The following is a 17,637-nucleotide window of genomic DNA, read 5'->3' as shown; positions in this document are numbered from 1 at the left end:
ATTCAGACCACGTTGTTGTATTTGGCCTTGCCTCAGTGGACGTTTTTAAGTCTCACAAATTTAAAAGGGTGCACCTCTAATGTAATAAGATTATGATTCCTATGTTAATTACCCCGGTTTTTACTTTCATGCTGCATTCAATGAAAGTAATCTGTTAACGCTTTATCATTACTGTAACATCGTCAGAGCTGTTATCATCTGATAAACGTCTTGACTGGTTGCATGCCCGTACACGCACGCGCACACCCATGTTTACAAACAAGTGGCCTACAGATGGCAGGGTCACTCACCCTGCTCATAACAAGGCCCGCAGACAGGAGACAGGACAGCACAGGATTACAAACCTGCAGCTCCAGCAGAGTAATGTGAATAAGGTCTGTCTGTCTGTCAGAGCAACAAGATGTGTTTGTACTGATCACAGAGTGTAGCGATGATTATTTAAAAGATAGCTAACCTCATCATTACAAAGTAGTAACAAGATGCTGCAAAAGGGAGCACGTGAAAAACCAGGCATGGATTCTGTAGTGGAGGAGGAAGTCAGGACCATCACGCACTGTGGCTTTGCGCTGCTGCGACGTGCAGACTAAAGAGGATTGAATCCTGCAAAATGATCTCACACATGTGGTAGCTTCTTGGTTTGAGTGCCTAATTAGTCGCTGATATCGATACATGATTCTATATTGTCGACACTCTTTAGCTGTAGTGATTATTGAGACTGGTTGCACGTGTAAGGTGGTTGCTCCGCTCCTTTCCTGTGTGGTTAAAAGGCACACCCCGCTTCTTCCTTCTCACTGAGCAGCATATGCGCGTATTGCTACCTACCAACCGACCTTGAATCTGTCCTCGGATTAATTCTCGCATGTGATTGGCTGCAGTCGCGGAGCTGCATAGGCTTTCTGGATTCTCATTGGTGAAGCGCGCTGTCAGTAAAGCCATATCCGCCTCTTGCTCTGTTTGGTTGGATCTCTCTCTACCCTTTCTCTCGGCGGTGGGTCGGAGCCGCTGTCCCTGGCCTCGCATGTTCCCCTCTAAATTCCTGTTTTGAATTTGATGCCCCTCTGGTAGATTTGATCCATTTACACGCCTCTGTAGGGCCACAGTCGGGCGTCCACACACCGGTATTTTATTTGTCCCAGCATTTGGCGTTTAGAGACTTTAACCCGAACATGGCCGTGGTGAGCGGATCGTCTGGGCCGGTTGCCCGGCTTGAGGGCCGTGAATTCGAATACATGATGAAAAAGCGCTCGGTGACCATCGGCCGGAACTCGTCTCAGGGCTCCGTGGACGTGAGCATGGGCCACTCCAGCTTCATCTCCCGGAGGCATCTGGAAATATTCACCGCCAGCGACGACGGCACCGGCAGCGGGGATTTCTACCTGAGGTGTCTCGGTAAAAACGGGGTGTTTGTAGACGGAGTGTTCCTCAGACGGGGCGCCCCTCCTCTGCAGCTACCACGAATGTAAGTTTCCCCCCTCGGTGAACATGTGGATGCTAGCTCTGGTAGCCAGCAAGCTAAAGTTAACAGTCAACAACATTGGGGTTTGTAGTGGCTAGCAGGGTCGAGAGGACCACGTGTTTAGCATGTTAGCAAGAACTCCGCATCCTGTTCGCAATGCCATTGTCTTTGTTGACATTCTTGTTAGCAACAGTGTTAATTAGCCACTTGCATTCACCACACATTCCCTCCCGTGGTTATGTTAGCGTTCGCCGCATTCCACCGTGTCTGTATTAGCCAAAATATCTAGCTAGCTCATAGTTATGTGGACGCTATTGTTGTTATTGACGAGTGGCAGTTTTTTTTCTGTCACGTGGACACCCCTAAGTACGAAATGATTGTCGCGTGATACTGTAAACATTGGTCCTTGTTTGTCATGCAAACATGTTAGCTTGCATTTAGCTGTAGCTTCTCTGTAGTTGTGAATGGAGCTCCTCTCGACCCCTAAACGTAAACAAACCAGCCCGTCCCCGCCCTATCTGCTCATAACAGCAGAGCCTGCGGGACCTTTAGCCTCTATTCAAATCCGCCGAAGTCATGCTAGTCGCCGTTTTTCACCAATAGTTTGCTTGCATTTACATTTAAACAAGTATTTGACCATAGTATTGTTTTTAAAATCAATTTCGCCGTTTTTACCATGGGGATTGGTTTGGCACTAAAGGGAAAGTTCTTTGAGCTATGTTGTGCAAGCTGTAGCTTGCAGCATGCCATTGTTTAACACCAAGGATCGCTGATAATGTGTTGTGGTAAAATATGCTGTCCTCTAAACAAACATTTATCACACATGATTTTAATTCCCTGAACTGTACTAAACTTTAGTGATGGGTTGTAAAACAGGTATTTATATTAAAGTAATTATGTGCCTCTTGGTTTGGATGTGAGCCATGTTTGAGTGGTTGATACAGATAAAGCTACAAATAAAGACAAGCAATAAAGTAATAATGTGTCTGGTTAGTGCTGGAAGGTAATTTTATTAACAGATAGTCAATCATTGACTATTGTGATAATCGATTGATTGAATGGTAAACATTTGATCCCAGCTTCTCAAATGTGAACGTTTACTGTTTTTATGTTACTGTAAAACAAATGTTTCTATTAGTTGGGAAAAACAAGCAGAAACCGTTATTTTGTAACCTAATTGATGAACAGAGCATTAACCTGCAACAATTTTGCCAATCTAAAACTAAAAAAATACATTTGCTAGTTTTCTCTCTTGTCTATTGTATTTTAAATATCTCTGGGGTTCTTTCTAGTAGTTGGTTGAAACAAGCTATTTCATAATTCACAGTTAAGATGCCAGTAGAAATCATCATCAGTCCCACACACATAATTGAAACTACATAACCAGAATGGGAAAATCGTCTCTGGCAAAAGGTAAAACAAACCAGCTTATTTACATTTTGGCCAGACAGATTTATTTTGGAATTTGGCATGCCCAAGAGTGCTTACAGTTTACTCATCAAAGCGACTTGTAGTGTAGACAAACCTACCAGCTTGTGCCAACAGTGACCAGACTTCCCACACTGCTCTCAGCTATTGTGCAATCTCTCAATGTGAAACCACTTTTTTATACTACTCAAAGAAAAAGCTTGTTTTGACTTGGTTTCTGGGCCACTAAATTGTCCCTTTGCACAAAAATATTGTCTGCAGCTGAACATGTTTGTGTTTTCAAGGTTGAAATTTACTGTGAGGAGCAAGAAAGGAGCAGCAGTAGTTTCAGATTCTCATATCGATCAGGCTGACTGCCAGTAAAGAGCTTTTAATCAGTAGTAGTCTTTACAACGTGGACATCCATAAGTAAGACACCAAGCACATGCTCACATGCTTTACTGTAATCCTCAAGCTAGAGACAGACACTTAGACGACCCTCACTGTCCATGATAAGACTGCTAAAGAAGCAGATTGACAGCATGAGAGAACTCGCAGAGCCGTGGCCCAGGGGACAGGTCGGTTGTATTCCAGGGATTCCTCTTTGGTGATGTAAACAAACTCAACAGAAAGGAACAGCCTTCGCTTCCCCTTTCTCCCTCCTCCCCTCCCTGTCCTCTCCCACACCCGCAAATTCTCTCCAAGTTGCTGCTCTTCCTGTCTCGCCGTCCTCTTTTGTTTACATTCTTTTTTTGCATTGTGGGTGGGGGGTGAAAATCAAGTGAAAGTTTTTTCAGTTGAACAAGCTTTGTTTGTTGCCCTTCTCACAGCTTAGCAGCATAGCAACTGTGTGTTTGTGATTTTGGAGTTCAGGCCACATTGTTCATACTGGAGAAAAAGAAGGTCAATTAAAGAGGCTTCAGCAAGTGCATGCTTTGAGGGGGGTACTCAACAATGTGGACACAGCTTTCCATACCATTAAGCCTGGATCAAACATTTAAAAATGTCTAATCATGAATGTAAAGTGCTGTGTTGTATAAATGCTGAATCACAGAGTTAATCAATTATTTTGCTGATGGTGTGGCTCTGATGGAGTAGGGTTGTCCCTACGACTAATGCACCTGCTGTTAAAACAGAAGTTTAAATTTAGATGAGCCAAATGTCCAAATTTAGCACATTTAATCTATAAGGTTCAACTTTGCCAGAAAAAATATTGTGAGCCATTTGAAATCATGAATCAAATTTTACCATAACCAAATCATAGTTTGAATGCTGCTGAAATGTGCACTGTGCATTTTGAAAACTATTCATTATCCTGAAAAACATGACATTTCACTAAATACACCAAAACAATAGCATTTATTGAAAACAATCTTCTGTAGCAAAATAAATCTTGAGGAAATGTGCTTGATTATTACAAAAGCTTTTTCATTTGTTCAGCGTAAATAAGATGGTGACGTTGGTTGACGAAGCTTCAAAATGGCTGTCCCAAAACCCATGGCTTACATCATGGTAGCTACGTCCAGTATTTATACAGTCATTGGCTCTGCTGTTCAGTGTGTGCCCAGAGTAAGCTCTGCGGTCTGATATTATAGTGTAATACATAACCAAACCGTATATATTTCAAGCGTTCCTAATGAACACCCTAGCTTCAAAAACATAAAATCAAAATGTGGCGGAACATGTTTGAATTGTGGCGGGCTGCCACAAATAAAGGGATGTGTGGGAAACCCTGAGAAAAGAATTGTTTTTCTGTAGTGTTTTCTAGCAAAGTATAGCCACTTTCCATAAAGACCATCTCCACTAATTAAGATGATCTGGGTCTGTTTCAGTTTTGCTAAAAGGGAACCCCTGAATTTATTGGTTCTTAAAAAGTTGGCTCTACTGAAAACCTGACGTAAGAGATATTTTTGTGAAAGGTTGTCTGATATACTAAAATCGAATCCAACATGCACAGTTTTACTTTGCAGTTTAAATAAACTTTTGCTGCTTGTGTAATATACTTTATACAGTCCTCATTGTTCAGTACTCCCTTATCAAAGTTGCTCTAATGGTAGACAGTCAAGCTTGTTTGTGTTGTTAGCCAATATTTATATTTGAACATACAGTGGGGCTCAGTGACAGCATGGTGAAATACAGACAAGAACATGAAGGAACAGCACCGTTTTTGATATTTTATTATTTATTGATATATTTAGATATCACTGTCCCCACTCTGTCAGTTCTCCACAGTCCGTAGATAATGAGAAGCGCTCTGATGTTATTTAAGGATCTTCCATGACTGTGTTAGATCCACAGTGAAGTCTCTTACCCTTCCTGAAAGGGTGCTGAGAGGGAACATGCACAATGAAAAGTGTCTCCCCTCACCAGTCTGGCTCCAGGAAGTGTTTCAGTCTCCTCCTGTGAGCGGCAAAGCTAATTTGAGATGTAGGTGTCAGGGATACAGTTCTCTCAGCAGATGCCAGCTCTGCGAGGGCCTGGCAAAAAAACTGCTGTGCCTGGCACTCTTTAACTGGAAGAAAACCAATGTGTTCCTGCTCCATCTCCACAGTGTCAGACCGCCTGATCCTAACAGTGATTTAGAAGGGTTTCTTCTGTTCGCTGGTATCTGTGAATGCTGAAGATTTTCCTCGATAGTTCCTCTCCACTCCTCATATATAAAAGCCTACAGTACACCAATGATGAGTCTGTTTTTATCAAATAAAAAATATTTTAATTAGGCAACAAGGAATCCACCAGCCTCTCGCAGTTTCTGTTGGCAGCATCCTTGCATTCCTGAGTCCAATTTGTTGGTTGTTGTAGTTTTTTTAATTCCACTGCATGTCAAGTGGAGAAGCAGTGATAGGAATGTTTCAGGCATTTAACGCAAATCATTAAATAAGCAGCATGTGATTTTGCAAGATACAGGTGTTATCTTGTCAAAAAAATCAATTTTGTGTGAATGAGAACTAACACGTAATGCATTCCAATGAATTCAAACTCTGGTATTTAATGCGGTACATTACACTGTAGAATCGACGTGGTTTGGTTAATTTGTTGTGCCTATGCTGCCTCACTGAGTGACATGACTAGTGACTTCTAAAGGTTAACAGATACTGGATACTGATATCAATTTTTTGAGCTTTTACAGTCTTACGTCGTCTTACTTTTCAGCTGACCTATGCGCTGATACTGTATACCAATGATAGGCTTTTATGGGTGTGACCCTGGAAGTTTCTCAAACCCCAAAAATGCAAAAACTGACATGTTTTGGAGGAGACTGTTCTTGATAGATGTCTTGGAAGAATCAACTCACAAGTTCACAATCACACAGAGCACTGTTGACAGTATGAGACGATACATTCTTGCTGGTTTTGCGCAATACCTGCAGCACAGAGGCCGCCTGCAATGCTCTGAATGAACAGCCAGGCTTCATCAAACAAAACAATTGGTGTTGTGCAATAGCAAACCCTAAGCTCAGCTGATTACTCCACAACTTTACACTAACAATGTTATGTGGTTCTACAGTAATAACAGCAGCAGGCTGTACATCACTGCTGTTTGGGGTTCACTTTGGATAAACAAAAAAAAGAAGGTAAAAAAACAATTAAGATAGGCAATGGTAGTTGTTATTTTTTTCCTCAGCAGCAGTAGTTTGTGGACTTTAAGTCGCGGGGTGGATAAATGATCAGTTGATCTGATCACAGCTGATTAGATCAGATCAGATCAGATCAGATCGATGATGCTGTAGAGGAAAGTGAAAACATACCTTTAGATCCAGTTTAATCAACTCTTAAGTTTCACTTTCACTGGGTCTGCTATTCTGCTGCTCCGTCTGTGCCCGGAGTACACTTTGAGCTTCAAGAATGTGGTGCAATAAAAAGACCAAAGAATATATATAATCTAATAGCGCTCTAATGACTGGCCGGCTCCGAAAATATCAAAATCAGAATCAGAAATATTTAATTGGAACGTTGTTATTTGTACAGTCGCTCTGATACCAAGCATAGAGAATTACAGAAATATAAATAAGTAGTATTGAAATTTATATGAAGATATGCTGTAAATCAAAAATGGAGAGAAAAAATATGCATTTGTGAAAATATAAAATAAAAATATTTGCAATATGCCTCAATTTCACACCAGTATGTAAAACAATTAAAGATGTAAGAAAATGTATAATATGCTGAGTATGTAAAGTGTGTAAATTATATAATGACAAATATATGCCTTGTGTTACATTACAATACAATGTACAAACTAGTGAACTTGTACTCGAAAATCAAAATGTGGCAGCAGATGTTTTATTGTGTGTATTGTGTATAAATGTGTGTTTTTGAATGCAGCCAACAGCCTCACCTGTTATCCATGGGCTTTCCATCTACAGTGTTGAATCCAAACTGCTTCCACACATAACTTCTCAGATGGTTTGGTGTCATAGTTGTCAGCTCAGCACGGCTCACTAGTTTTCATAATTTTGTGTTAATGAGAAGAACAGCAATACCCTAGTTTACTGAGGGCAACAGAACATGCAATAGATCCATCCTGGAGGCAGAGATACCACATTCTGTTACAGGCAGCCTCAGTGGTACATTATTAAATGCTGCAACAAGGCGTGTTGTATTTAAAGGAAAATGGAACAAGTCCTTACCCTATATTCTGCTGTGTGCTGAAAGTCACAATGGAAAATGTAGGAAAGGTTCAGTGGATGTTAAGTCAAACAGAAGAAATGAGAGTGGTTTCGAGTCCTAAATAATGGCTTGAGCTTTAAGTATTGATGATTATCATTATCTATTAACAACCCAATAATATTAGATATATCATATTGCTTATAAACTGTCTAAAAAATGATGAAAAAGGGTAAATTCTGTCTCCAAGAGCCCATTGTCATATCTTGATATCGCTTGTTTGTCCAAACAACAGTCCAAACCCTAAAGATATTCAATTTGCAATATATAAAATGCAGGAGAGCAGCACATCCTCACATTACAAAACTGTAAAAGTAATGTATGTTTAGTATTTTATACTTGATAAATCACTGCAATTATTATCAAAATTACAGTCGGTTCATTATCTGGACGGGTTACCAAATCAGCTCATTTTTAAGCACTAGTAATAATAGAAGAGTATTGCACATTGCCATGTGAGGCATGTTTTCTAATTGCTGACTTGGTGCTGAGGCTGCTGCACTTTATGCATGTCTTTATATTTACCACTCTGCCTAATTTAGACCTAACCTCCACTGGAGCCACCACTCCCCCTGAACAGTCACAGCAGAGCAGCTCCCGTCTGCACTTCAGTCCTCTGCAGTGTAATAACATGGAATATCTGTGATAATCCCGTTTTTGCTGCCTCCAACAAAGATTTTCAGGCGGTGTCGGAAGGAAGGAGGGAGCTTCATCAAGCCGTTGCATCTGTATTCAAATTTAATTAACTTGCACGTTGTCTCTCTCAGCTAATTAAAGTCAGCCAGAGAATCAGCAAACTGTTCTGCCACTGCCGAGCTTTATGTGGCGTTATCAAATGCTCAATGATTTGATTTGCCTTTTGTAATGCTGTTTTCCTCAACTGGTGCCTCTGCACTTGTTTAAAAAAAGAGCTTCTTAAATACTGTGTCTGTTTTCTTTCGCAGGTGCACTTTCAGGTTCCCCAGCACAAACATCAAGATCACATTCACAGCCCTGTCCAGTGGGAAGAAAGTGAAGCGCGAAGCTCCAGAGTCCCCAGTGAAACCAGTACAGCCCCAGATCTCCCCGCTGACCATCAACATTCCAGACAACATTGCTCACCTAATGAGCCCGCTGCCATCACCCACTGGCACCATTAGGTACTCACTTCCACTGATAATAACGTATTCACAGGCTTGAAGCAGACAGGAAGTGACTTTTCTTTGTGTGTACTACAGTGATTATTGATAATTTAGCAAAGTTGTATTTGTGCCAGTAACAGCATAGATATACTAGCATTTAGTATTCATTTACCTCTCTGGTTTTGGTGCTGGTTATGAAGATAAATCCATTAATTATGCTTGGGTGGTACATAATATTTTATACCCTCACACCTTCCCTGTTATTTTTGGGTCGTTCATACAAACGTCCCACGCTGATAAATGTGATATCTCAAGAACCGCTTGGGGGAATTTCTTCAAATGTGGCACAAACTTACACCAGGACTCAAGAATGAACTGATTAGAGTTTGGTGATCATAGGTCAAAGATCAAGGTCACTGTGACCTCATCTGGCTCAGTCTTGTTAGCACCTATCTCAAGAACATCTTGAAGAATGTTTTTCAAATCTGGCACAAACATTCACTTGGACTCAACAATGAATTGATTAGAATTTGGTGGTCTAAGGTAAAGGTCACTATGACCTTGTTTCCACCTCTTTTTTTTGGAAATGGCATTATTTAACAAACACCTTAAGGGAGTTTCCTTGCATTTGGCACAAATGTTCATTTGGCTCTGGAAAAATGAAGTAATTTCTGAATTTTTGTATGAATATAAAGCAGTGATAAATGACCCAATCAACTATCAAAAATGGTAAAAGAAATACTAAGTTTCTGACTTATTTCTATCAGTTCTGTGAACATGCAGTTTTCTGAATCAGTTCCCAGATCAGTACAAGGTGGTAGTTGGTCTCTAGTTGACCATGAGGTGTCAGCTGACCTTGACATGGCCTCTAATGGGTGATCAGCTTAGACTTAGTTCAGTGACTGCAGGGCTCAGAAAGGGTGGTGCCTTCATCTCAGACTCTTAGATCCCCTCAACCTGTGACCTGGGCCAGATGGCATAAAACCAATCGGGTCTCTTCTGTCATGCAGGTCCCATTTCCAGGTTATATGATAAAATGTGTTTACTGTTGGCAAATAAATAAATGCTCTGTGTAATGAAAGAGGCAGAAGGTGTAGCCCATGTGGGAATCCAGAGCTGCTGCTTCTTTGTTTGGTTTACCAGCATCTCCAGAGTCCCCAGAGGCCTGAAATAGACATTAAACATGGACATTCTCCTTTACATTAAGCCTCTTTATCCCCTAGTTATTCGAGTCGATTAAATGGGTAATAAGACTTGATTAAGATTTCAATGCAATGCTGCTTTAGGCCTGATAGTGGCTCCTAAAGTGACTGCAGTGTTTCCAGACAATCTGGGAGGTTGGGCGATTTGCACAGATGTCGGCCAAAAGCGGGCCACTGCAGCAAAGACTGCGGATAAGCGAGCCCCAGAACCTAAGTGTCCCCTTCTGGAAAATGCCAGGGTAGTTTTTTTTTTTCAGGTTTAAGCACTTAATCCAAACCTGTTGTTGGCTGTTTGATCCTTGAATTAATGTAATTCATGTTTACACTAAGTTTCTTGGCAGCTGACAGACTTGTGTTTTTTCCTGCAGTGCTGCTAACTCGTGCCCCTCCAGCCCTCGGGGTGCAGGCTCTTCAGGCTACAGGATGGGCGGTCGCATGGTCAGCTCTGCAGAGCTGCAGCTTATAAATGACAACTCACAGCCTGAAAATGACAAAGACGCATCTGGAGGGGACAGTCCCAAGGTGAGAGCAGTGCTAAATTTCAGTTACTGTTAGGGGAAGATCTTCAAACCTGTCACTTAGTTTGTGATTGTGTTTAACATGTCATCACTTCTTTCTCTCAAAGCCCTTTAATACACATCCACAGGGCACGGAGATCTTTCAAAAGAATGCTTTTGTGATTGCCTAAAATGCTGGATTTCACAGCAGCTAAAATTGCTACCCTTTTGATGCAGCGTTATAGGACCATCTCTCTGATCTACTCTCCTCCTACCTACCTTCCTCTGCCCAGTTAGCACGAGCTAACACAGCAGCAGCGGCTATTATCCAAAACCAAGCCATTAAACGGTCTTAACAATCTCACACCAACACAGAAATGGTTCAGCTACGTCATTAAACTCGTTAATAACCGTTTGATAACATTAGCCGTGTGATGCTAACAGTTAACCCTGTGACTCTGTGTATGACTCTGTCTCAGACACCAAGCTGACACTCTTGTTTTGTGTGAACAAAGAGGGAAAGAGTGCCGGCCAAGGAGGGGCTGAGCGATTCGATACGCTGTATGCAGCGCCACAATAAAATAAGATTTTGTGTGTGTTGAAGTTGTGGTCATGGACAAAAGTGTAAAGTGACGCAGAGTTCAGAGATTGGCTGAATTTGTGTTCGTTATTTACATTTCAACATCCCTCATATTGCTGTTCATAAGTTGGCAACATTGACACAGAAAGTAAAATGAGAGAGAGCTGGAAGAAATCCCAGAAATTTATCAGCAGGAAGAGGTCTACTGTAGATATAACTAGGATCTCCAAGACACTTATTTTTTCCTTTAAATACTCTATAAAATGTCAGGAAAAATGAACATTTCCCAGAGCCCAAAGTGGCACTTTTGTATTGCTATTTCTGTCCGACCAACAGTTCAGCCCGACTACAATTTAAGATGAGAGAAAACAGCAAATTATCGGAATTTAAAAAGCTGTAACTGTCAAATGTTTGGCATTTTTGCTTTCAAATGATATTTTGCCACCTGACTTTCTGCTTAGTGTCTTAAAATTCCAGCTCTAAACATAACATGATGTCCCCATCTGACAACTTAGATTTTTGTTCAGAATCCTACTCATACACATGAATATAGATACACCATATTTTCATCCAGCAATTTTCTGTCCTATTTCACTGGAAACATGAAGAAAACACCCAAAGGTTGTCCAACCAAAAGATATTTGATGTTTTGGTTATCCCCTCCATGAGATGGAGATATTTTTTATCTCCATCTCATGGAAAACCTCCAGTGTGACCTGAACACAGTTTTGCAGTGATTGATTGTGATTTAGACCATATTGTCTATAAAAAGTTTGGCAGTTTGAGGCGATGACAGTTTGATTTCTGGGTGTAGTAAGCTCTGGTTCATAAATCTGTACTTCTCCTTGGCTCCACAGGATGACTCCAAACCTCCGTACTCCTATGCACAGCTGATCGTCCAGGCCATAACGCTGGCTCCGGACAAGCAGCTCACACTAAATGGAATCTACAATCACATCACGAAGAACTACCCCTACTACAGGACTGCAGACAAGGGCTGGCAGGTGAGTCCTGGCCTTGTATTTGTCTGTTACATGCCACTTTGACTCTCAGCCTAGTGCTACAGATTTAATGGACTTGTTGCAAAATTCTGCACCGAAAACCTCAATCTTTACCATGGAACAGTCACAAAAAAAACATTATAACAACAGTAATATATTTTTTTTTCTTGCCATAACATTCCCATTTTTGTTTTTCCTCTGCCACAGAACTCGATCCGTCACAACCTGTCGTTGAACCGTTATTTCATTAAAGTGGCACGGTCGCAGGAGGAGCCAGGCAAAGGCTCGTTCTGGAGGATAGACCCATCCTCAGAGAGCAAGCTCATCGAGCAGGCCTTTAGGAAACGAAGGCCCCGGGGCGTCCCCTGCTTCAGGACCCCACACGGACCCCTCTCCTCCAGGTCTGGATCCATCCCGCTGTCACACACTCCTGCCTACACAATCATTCAAAAACTGTCACCAAGATTATGCTGTGTTGATCTCTCATATAAATGGAGTCTGTTGTTAAACTTGAGTCTGTGTGAGCTCATTTAACAAAAACCAACAACCACAAATAGGTTCTGCTAAAACATAACAGCCACCACAGCCACTTCTTCTATTCAATATTTGATTTAAATACCGATATTAATATTTGAGCATGAAACTAACTTGTCTGTCTGACCCTCAGGAGTGCCCCGGCGTCCCCCAATCATTCTGGGGTTCTCTCCGCTCACTCCAGCGGCGTCCAGACCCCAGACAGCCTATCACGAGAGGGCTCCCCGGTTCCCCTGGAGCTAGACACCTCATCAGCGCCGGCCCCGACGTCCACCACCGTGGTCCAGCCCAAACTGGCAGTGATCCAGGAAGCACGCTTTGCACAAAACACACCAGGTATGAGACCCTCACTGTCTGGGCTTTGTGTTCTTAACACATGAATGTGAATCTTTCTCTCTCTTACACAGAGGTTCAAAGCGCCGTTTGTAGTTTTCAGTGGAGCTGCTTCAGCCTCTGTGGATGTTGAGTCTGGCTTTGATCCCACTTCTCTGCCACAACATGATCCTCATATTTTTCTTATCTCATTGTCGAGATGATTCTAGTCAGCTGTTTTTAGAAGTGCACACACTTTTGTGGTTATCAGCATTAATGGCTTTCACAAATGAAAGATATATTAAACAAAATCTTTTCAGATTTATTGTGAAAGGGTAAAAAGTTTACGGTCACTCACATTATTTGTTGGCATGCTTTATTGTGTTCAGTTAGCACAGTTACAGGTCTTGTTAAACCGTCTGGCTCTTGGCCAAATTTTGAACAGCACTGTTTCACATAAACACGAAAAATTTGACTCTTTTGATTACTGACTTTGAAAACCGCTTGAATGTAAATACAGATTGTTCTCTGGTTTGTTCATTCTGCTGCTGTCATTTTTATTTTTCCCATCTTTTTGTGACACACTGTTGGAGTTTTTTTTCTTTTGCTCACCCAGACTGTCCTGAGATAGTGTCCATAGTTTCAATAATAATAATGAATAAACCTGCATGATTCCTGTGTACATTATAATCCCCATGCGGGTCTCTTGTCTTTGTTCCAGGCTCGCCTGTAAACAACCAGCCGGTACTCATAGCAGTCCAGCGTCAGTTACCTCAAACCATCAAGCCAGTGACCTACACCATGGCCTCCCCAGTGAGCACCAGCACCTCCCAGCCTGCTGTCCAGACTGTCCACGTCCTGCAGCAGATCCCAGCTGGCTCCCTCAGCTCCGCCGCTGTCATCGCTCAGCCAGCCACCATCATTAAGAGCGAGCCGCAGGAGAACGGAGAGCACACAGAGGTCAAAGGTGAGGCAGGGGCACTGCCATAATGGCATCAAATGCTTGGTCTTGTTTACTGAAGTACAGAAAAAGTGCAGTTTTGCTGTCAGGGCGCTGATTTTTTTAACCCACGCTCAATGGTGTCAGTCACTAATTTGTCTACAAAGAAGCCATTCATCATTTATATACGGTTATTGTCAGTGTCATTTTAGTAGACTGATCCTTTCATTGTTGGTTTCATAATCCTTAATTCATCTTTTTTTTTTTTTTTTTTTTACACATGTAGGCATAGCAGTAGAGTCTCATTAAAATAATTTTTCTTTTCACTGGAGTCATTGTTGAACTTTTTGTGTCCTCCTCTCAGTCAAAGTGGAGACAGTTCCCACCATCACCTCTATAGGCGGCTCCAGTCGCATCATCCAGACCTCCCAGTCAGGCACTCCCCTGCAGACTGTTACCATAGTGCAGCAGGCCCCCATGGGTCAGCACCAGCTGCCTATAAAGGCCATCACACAGAACGGCACCCACAGCATCACCACTGCCATCCAGGGACCCGCCAGCTCAGGTGAGAAGCACAGACACAGTCTGGAGAGCAGAGGTGGGGTGCTTTATGGGAATGCCCCCTCAGAGAAACCTCAACTTCAAATTTTTTACTGTTGATGTAGAATTTACTGTTTGGGCTCTGTAAGATTTCAAAACATTTGTTGGCTCAAACTCTTTGAAACATAGTTAGGATGTTTATTAAATGAATTCTGATTGGCCATCTGCTTCATGGAGAAGCTAGAAGAAAAACTGACGTTCAATTTGTCCCTTAAGACTTGTTGGACTCATCATGTATACATTAAATACTTAAAATCAAACAATAACAGACCAAAAGTTTACTGCCATCAACATTCATTTGTTATGCATTACAGTACAATATCAACTTTGTTTTAAATAAATAAATAATTAGGGCTTTGCATTGACAAGAATCCAGTGATGCAATAGGTATCATAATACAGGGATTCAAAATAGTGTGATCTGTTGCAAAACTTAACACAAGGAGGTTTTTTTCTTTTAATTCAATTCATTCTAGCCGTGTGCCCTTTATGACTGTTTCACAGGCCTATGTCCTTTGTGTTTGCGTCTGAATACTGAAATAGCTAAAGTTAGATTCAACACAAAGATGTAGCAGTCAGGGGTTTAAACAATACAGAATGAACCACTGCCACACATCTATGCATATAAACTATTTATTAAAAATCCATTGGTTTTTTTGTTGTTGTTGTTTTGCAAATTGAAACAGTATCACAAAAGATAATATTGTGATCCTCAAGTGTATCAATATTTTCTTACACCACTATGGGACTGCAACTAGCAATTTGTTTCACAATGGATGAATTACTGATTATTTTCTTGATGAATTGTTTTACCATTCGGTCATTAAAAATGTTAGAAAATAATGATATTCACAATTTCCCAAAGTCCAAGGTGATGTCTTTAGATTACCAACACTCTTTCTCTGACCAACAAGACTACTCAGTGTGCAGTCACAAAAGATAAACAAGCAGGAAATCTTCATGTATGAAAATATGGAACCAGATTTCTTTTTGTAATTTTTTTGTGATGTTTTAAATGATTTTCATAATTATTAAAAATGAACTAATTGTTTGTGTCAACTCTAGTTTCATGTCAGTGGGGATTTGGGGTTTGCATGATGCTTTTTTTACCTCAAAAGATTCACGTGAACTGCATTATCTGACACTTAAGTATATGTTCAACAACAAAGACTCCTTGCCTTCTCTGTATCACAGAAAGTGTTTATTAGCGGTACAGCAGCTAAGGCGACCACAGGCCTCCTGCTTACAGATGTTGGTTAACCACAGAGTGAGCTGCTCTGACAGTGGAGCGTTTCCTCGATTAACCCGCCCCTTCCCTTCTGTTTCCAGCTGTGGCGAGCCCGCTCCACCTGCTGGCGGCCCACGCCTCGGCGTCGGCCTCCCTCCCCACCAAACGACAGAACGGGGACCAGCTGGCCAGCGAACAGCCGGACACCAAGCGCATCAAAACAGAGGACGAGGCGGACTCGACCCAGGTCACCGCGGCAGACTCAGACTCGTCGGCAGCTAACAACCCAGGCCTCAACTAGTCTGTACAACCACACACACCACACAACCCACCCCCCACCCCTCACCACCACCACCATCACCATCACCTTCTCCTCCCTCCTCCACGGTTTCTCTCTCTCGTCCCCCATTGTTTGTTTCGTTTCTCCTCCTTCTACCACTGACTCCCGAGGTGCCAAACGGAGAGGATTCTTTTCATTCAGTTTGGTTTATCTGTTCTAGAGCATCAAAAATAAATAAATGTCCACCCCTTTAAAGACTGGAATGTGGGTTGAGAACAAAAAAAATGGGACATAGACAAATTCAAAGGTGTCCCCTGTGAGCCACTGAAACAGGAGAGGGACTAAACCAAGACCACAGGAAGCCTTAACAACAATTAACCCTTAAGAGCTGACCTTTGACCTCAAGTGGTCCAGCGGGGGGGAGAGACCCTGAGTCAGCTCGGGCTAGACGCCACCTTTCTGTCGTATCTACCTCAGAGCAGATAGGAGACGCCGGCAGCCAGCAGACAACATCCCCCGCAGACCTGTCGGGACGGCTTCTGGACGAAGTGACCAACCGAGCGACGAGTACGACGAGCATTCAATGGTTAAAAAAAAAAAAAAAAAAAAAAAAAAAAATCAAGAAAAAAACGGTCAACGCATTCAGAAAGGGATCAACTCGGAGCCAATATTCCTGAAACTCTGGCAGCTAGCCTCTCACAATACTGACCTTCCTTTTTCGCAGCTGTACGTAGATATGCAGTATTTTGTTGTTCAAATGTGGAGCATAGGATTTTTTTTTTATGTATTTTCACTTATCTAGAAAAGTAATAATTTAATTAAAGGAAGCAAAATAATGAGGTCGATGACATTTCGGTATCTAAGTTAGAAATCTCACTTTTTTTATGTGGACTTCCTTTTCTGTTCGGTGAAACAGTGTAATAGTTTTTCGTAATATTTGTTTCTTTCCCCCCCTCGTTCTGACATATCCATATGAAATTTGCTTAGTTATACCTACATATTTTAATACTTGCACAGATAACCAATATAAGCATATAAAAATCTCCATGTGTAGTTCCAGATGTTGACCTTGCATGTATCCGACAACAGAGGAGTTGTTAACTGTAAATTGAACAGAGGAAAAAAGACCTGCTTTGTCCAAACCAGACCTGCACTTGATTAAATGTTTGTGTTTTCATTTCCCTTTTTTTTCTAATTTTTTGTTTTTCCTCCACCTTCCTCCTCCTCCTCCTGGTCCCTCCCGGCTGTGTTGACGTTGTGGTGTTGGCAGACCCCCCCCCACCCCCCCCTTGCTTGATTATTTTACTCTGTTGCGGCGACCTGGCGAGTCTGTTTTCTGATTGTACACGTTCCAAACAATAGTAAAGACAAAAAATTGATGTTTGTTCTGCTTCAGTGGAGAAATGCTTTTTTTTTAATAAATTAATTTAAAGCCCTTTTCTGTATCTGTAAGCTTTGTTCCAGAATCATGGTTTAGTTTATGATGCTGAATAAAGCAACAAACAACCTGTGATTAGAAGAAACACTGGCTGTAGTTCCACTCTCTTCCACAGGGCTGCAGTATAGGAACGCTCTTCAGGTTGTCTGATGGTTTAAAAAGCAGCACATAAACTTTGTCCAGTAAATGGACAGAGCCATAATCACCTGTTTTCAATCAACAAATTCTGTGATCCAACCCTCCAGGGTGTTTCTGAGGAGGGAGATTTTTGTCTTTAATTGACTTAAGAGTTTAATTTAACTACATCTGTTTCCAGACATTTTTTTCCTCATAGTTTGTGTTGTTTTTGTCCATTTTAATTTCTCAATTTCTTGA

The 17,637-nt window shown here is 41.6% G+C and overlaps 1 protein-coding gene across 1 annotated transcript; it reads left to right on the top strand.

Moving 5' to 3' along the window:
* Window positions 1–966: 966 nt before the first annotated feature.
* foxk2b (forkhead box K2b) lies at window positions 967–17,260 on the top strand. Its single transcript, XM_042504946.1, has 9 exons — window positions 967–1,459; window positions 8,475–8,669; window positions 10,222–10,375; window positions 11,788–11,934; window positions 12,139–12,332; window positions 12,599–12,801; window positions 13,499–13,744; window positions 14,082–14,282; window positions 15,646–17,260. Exons 1-9 carry the CDS (start codon window positions 1,167–1,169, stop codon window positions 15,843–15,845), a joined length of 1,833 nt encoding a protein of 610 aa, XP_042360880.1. The 5' UTR covers window positions 967–1,166; the 3' UTR covers window positions 15,846–17,260.
* The last annotated feature ends 377 nt before the right edge of the window (window positions 17,261–17,637 follow it).

The sequence above is a fragment of the Plectropomus leopardus genome, chromosome 17 (assembly GCF_008729295.1).
Source record: "Plectropomus leopardus isolate mb chromosome 17, YSFRI_Pleo_2.0, whole genome shotgun sequence".
NCBI classification, from domain to species: Eukaryota; Metazoa; Chordata; class Actinopteri; order Perciformes; family Serranidae; genus Plectropomus; species Plectropomus leopardus.
This window is presented reverse-complemented; position numbering and strand designations above follow the sequence as displayed.

What these genes read in the sequence shown, in the direction of transcription:
- foxk2b (XM_042504946.1), top strand. Translation starts at nt 1,167, where the DNA reads ATGGCCGTGGTGAGCGGATCGTCTGGGCCGGTTGCCCGGCTTGAGGGC. An exon ending in TCACCCACTGGCACCATTAG is followed by an intron (nt 8,670 to 10,221) that starts GTACTCACTTCC and finishes TTTTTCCTGCAG; the next exon opens with TGCTGCTAACTCGTGCCCCT. An exon ending in CTGCAGACAAGGGCTGGCAG is followed by an intron (nt 11,935 to 12,138) that starts GTGAGTCCTGGC and finishes CCTCTGCCACAG; the next exon opens with AACTCGATCCGTCACAACCT.